Here is a 3,978-nt window from a genome sequence, read left to right on the forward strand (position 1 = left end):
ATACTATACTATGCCAATCCCTAATATTGTGGTCTAAAAGCACAATTGGGCCATACAAATTATCCAACGTGAACCCTACCAGGTTTATTCCAGGACCCTGACCGAAGTCGGCAACCCCTTGGTTCGGACCCCTCTGTATAGGACATGTCGGACCCACTGTCGGCAAGTTTCTGAAGCCACCGCTTGGCTTATAGGTATTTTTCCGGGGCGAATTCAGAATTTTTCAAACGTGGGGCACAACAAGTTCAGAATATGATAGTGAGTAGCACATAGCATTAATATGCATTGAAATTTTTAAAATAGCAAAACCGGGGGGGGGGGGTGCCCCCCCCCTACTGGATCCGCCCCTGTTTTTTTTTTTTTAAAAAATCAGGGGGTGCCCCTTACTGGATCCGCCCCTGTGTTTTTTTTTTTTTGTTTTTTTTTTTTCTGTTGATCTAAGAAAGACTGACTCAACTCGATTGACTTAACAGCTTTAAGAGTACTGATCCAAAGGAAAATAATCTTCGAAAACAATTGTTTTTTTAATTATAATTTTTTTCATCAGTTAAATCTACATCTTTTTACAGCCCCCTGCTGACCCTGAATCCTCTGACAGTGAAGAATATAATGAAGGCGAAACTGAAAGCGACATTGAAGCAATATTAAAAGACGAGCAATCCGCTCATTCTTTGGACAGTCTTCCCAAGGTATTGCAGGGAGCTTGGGCATTAATTCTAGGCCTAATTGTTTTAATTTTTAATAAATTTAAAATTTCAATAACCGAACATGTACGTCATCTTTCTTTGAAATGGCTTTGAAAATTAAAAAACAAAAAACAGTAATTAAACAGTATGAATTACTGGTTTATTCTTTCGTCTGTAAATTTTTTTAAGCGATAATGGAACAATTTGTATGTTGTAGAACACTAAACGAATTCCGAAAAAGGTGTCGGCGACAGTTCTTGTGACTACAACAACGGACGTTCCATCATCAAAAGAGCAGATTGACGATTACTTTACACTTGAACACACAAAGAGCAAAGACCAGAACGTAAGTGGTGGTGGTGACGTTATTAATTCAGCGACCAGTGGTGATGATGCGGTGACCAGCGGTGATGATGTGATCGATCCAGTGACCGGTGACGGCTGTGATTTCAATCCAGACACATACAAATCTAGTGAAGATGAAGATTATGTGGTAAGTAAATGATGAGGCCAAATCACCGTTCCTTACTCAACTTTTTTGGACTGCCACACTTCCGGTGTAGACCGATAGATTATATCCTGTTTATATACAGTCATTTAAATACTATTTGACAATCTGTAAACCTCCAGAGGCCTACTAACCAATTTAAGAATAATATGTAGGCCTATAATAAAAGTAAGAACCGCAAGATATGCACCGGACTTAATTGGCGATGTCGTTCTCCCAGTTAAAATCACGTGTCTTTACAGCTTACTTTTCAAAACCAATTTAAGAACAGCTTCATATTCTAACATCTGTGCAACTTTATTACAGCCTCCCGCTGACCCCGAATCCTCTGATAGCGAAGAATATAATGAAGGCGAAACTGAAAGTGACATTGAAGCAAAATTGAAAGAGGAGCAATCCGCTCATTCTATGGAAGACGGTGTTCCTAAGGTAGGCCATTGCTGGAAAATTGAGAATATACTTCCTTTGTAACACCCCGCCTTTAAAGTGACGCCTTTAACTTTTTGACACAAAACGAATGGAAATACCGTGTATAGCTAACCCCTTTTAGGAGACGCCCCTTCTTGGTCCCGAAAGTTTTCACTGGGCTACTACTGTACGTTGATATGATTGAATCAACAGCTACCTCGGCTCCATCACCCGAGTATGGTTTTGATCAAGTATTTTCAGAGGTCTTATGTAAGTTTAGGCCAATTTAATAAGTTATTATTTCAGTCATTAAAAACATGCATGCTGGAAAAATTGTACGTGGAGCATCCCCCTTTAAATGCACAACCCTGGATATATTTTTCGACATTTCTTTAATGTCAATAGATTCTTTCGTGATTTTTCCATTTTTCATACTCATAGAATGCTAAACGAATTCCAAAGACGTCGACAGTACCCGATACTCAAACGACTGGCGTTCCATCATTAGAAGGGCAGCTTGATGGCCGTAAACACATCACGGGTGAACACCTGAATGTAGGTGGTGGTGATGTGATCAATAAAGTGTGAAGCTTGGCAGGACAGACTAGCAAACAACCATCACATCTCCACATAGATTATAATTGCCATGTCTTTCTTTCGTTGGTTCTGGTGACTACTTTATGTGGTGACCGTATTTTCTTAATAAAGATGCTACGATCTGAAAATGCAATACAGTAACATAAGGCGGACGCGTGTACATAGGCCCAATACCATACACTGAATATGTGCAAGAGTGGCATTAAATGATATTGCAAATTGTATAATAAAATTATGTGTTAATAACAGTGATATTATAAATATGTAATGATGGCCTATAATACTAAGCAATCAAGATAGAATACAGAAATAATAGTAAGAAATTTATATAATGAAGAAATTTATATCTATAATATCTAATAATTTCAAAGCCTAAAAATGACCAGCGCCCTCAATAGTGTGTAAGAATACTCTGGTAAAGTAAAAGAAAAGTAACTGTATATCATAATTGTGTTTATTGTATCATTCACCTCCAAATTCATCACGTTTTATTTATAATTTTCAATCACAAAATTTATAAGCATTTGTCAATAACAAAATTTAATTCCAAAGTTCAACAAAATTAAATACAACAATACTACATATAAAATAATTTTGATTATTTTTTTTTCTATTCGGAGAAACATTTATTACAAAAAATTGACAAATATAATTTATATAAAGTATACAAAAATAAAACCCCGATGGCAGCCTGAAAAAGAAGGAATACAGCAGTGAAGAGAAACTAAGAAACGACAAAATACTGTAAATGCTCGAATAAGCGCCGCGGCGCTTATAAGTTATTTGGAGGCTTCAGTGCGGCGCTTGAGAGCGGCGCTTATTGAAAAGCGGCTCTTATAAAACAAATTTCCTTGTCCGTACCCATGTTACCTATTTCACGTTTTTCCGTAGTTCAGTAGGTCCTATCATCGTAAAAAAAAAAAAAAAAAATGCTTTTTGTGTTTTTATTTATTCATTTTAACACAGTATACATTTGAATTACACATGGATACCGTACTATTATACCCTCGAGAGCGGGCGCTTAACGAAAAAACATCACGTCTGGTGCGGCAGTTATTCGAGAGCTGCGCTTATTCGAGCATTTACTTAAGATGAAACAGACCAGTGGTGGCGCCAGCGTCTGAAATCTGGGGAAGTGAGGGGAAAGGTAAAAGGTAAAATTTTAAGGAAGATGTTTTCCATAGCCGACAGCACCCACCACGTAGCCGTCACTGAACGAGACGACCAGAAAAACAGAACCAATCCAAACACAATACAGACAATAGAGACAGGTGACAAAAAGATGAAATCTGTACAATTTTTAAAATGGATATAAAAGAAATATTGAAAGTGGCATTTGCAAAACGTTAGCCCTAAGGGAACAGATCTGTTTTGGAAGGTGGGGGACAGTCAAGAACTTTTAAGAAATGGTACCTCTAGATGGCCAGAAAAGAATTCATCATCCGAAATAAGAGCCAAAAATTTCTCAATCTGTTATCAGCGGTTTTTAGAGATCTAATTAATCTCTGTGATGTAACGTAGAAAATAAAACACAAGTTGTTATACATTGTTATACAATGAGGAAATAATACCGAGATGGCCGGAAATGACAGAGCTTAATGTATTTAGGATCTTGACGTGTTCAGCATTAAATGTGCTTCGGTATTTGACGTCATGATGTCAAATACCTAAGCACATCTAATGCTAGACACGTCAGAAACACATTAGGCCGGACCTAAACAGGTTTAGCTTTTAAAACGGGACTTTGCGTGGAGCTTTGTGTTTAAATGCTTCACGCTG

General features: G+C 37.4%; 1 protein-coding gene across 1 annotated transcript in view; it reads left to right on the forward strand.

Annotated features, from left to right (window-relative positions):
- LOC117122581 overlaps window positions 1-3,125 on the forward strand; it is a 7,029-nt gene extending 3,904 nt beyond the window's left edge. Inside the window, exons 7-10 of the mRNA XM_033268200.1 lie at window positions 570-689; window positions 904-1,179; window positions 1,501-1,623; window positions 2,044-3,125. Coding sequence (XP_033124091.1) covers window positions 570-689; window positions 904-1,179; window positions 1,501-1,623; window positions 2,044-2,190 — 666 coding nt within the window. The 3' untranslated portion in view covers window positions 2,191-3,125. The remainder of the gene's footprint in view (window positions 1-569; window positions 690-903; window positions 1,180-1,500; window positions 1,624-2,043) is intronic.
- Window positions 3,126-3,978: the final 853 nt, after the last annotated feature.

Source organism: Anneissia japonica, unplaced genomic scaffold (genome assembly GCF_011630105.1).
Source record: "Anneissia japonica isolate Jap-2015-1 unplaced genomic scaffold, ASM1163010v1 scaffold1889_len2455224_cov183, whole genome shotgun sequence".
Classification (NCBI taxonomy): Eukaryota; Metazoa; Echinodermata; class Crinoidea; order Comatulida; family Comatulidae; genus Anneissia; species Anneissia japonica.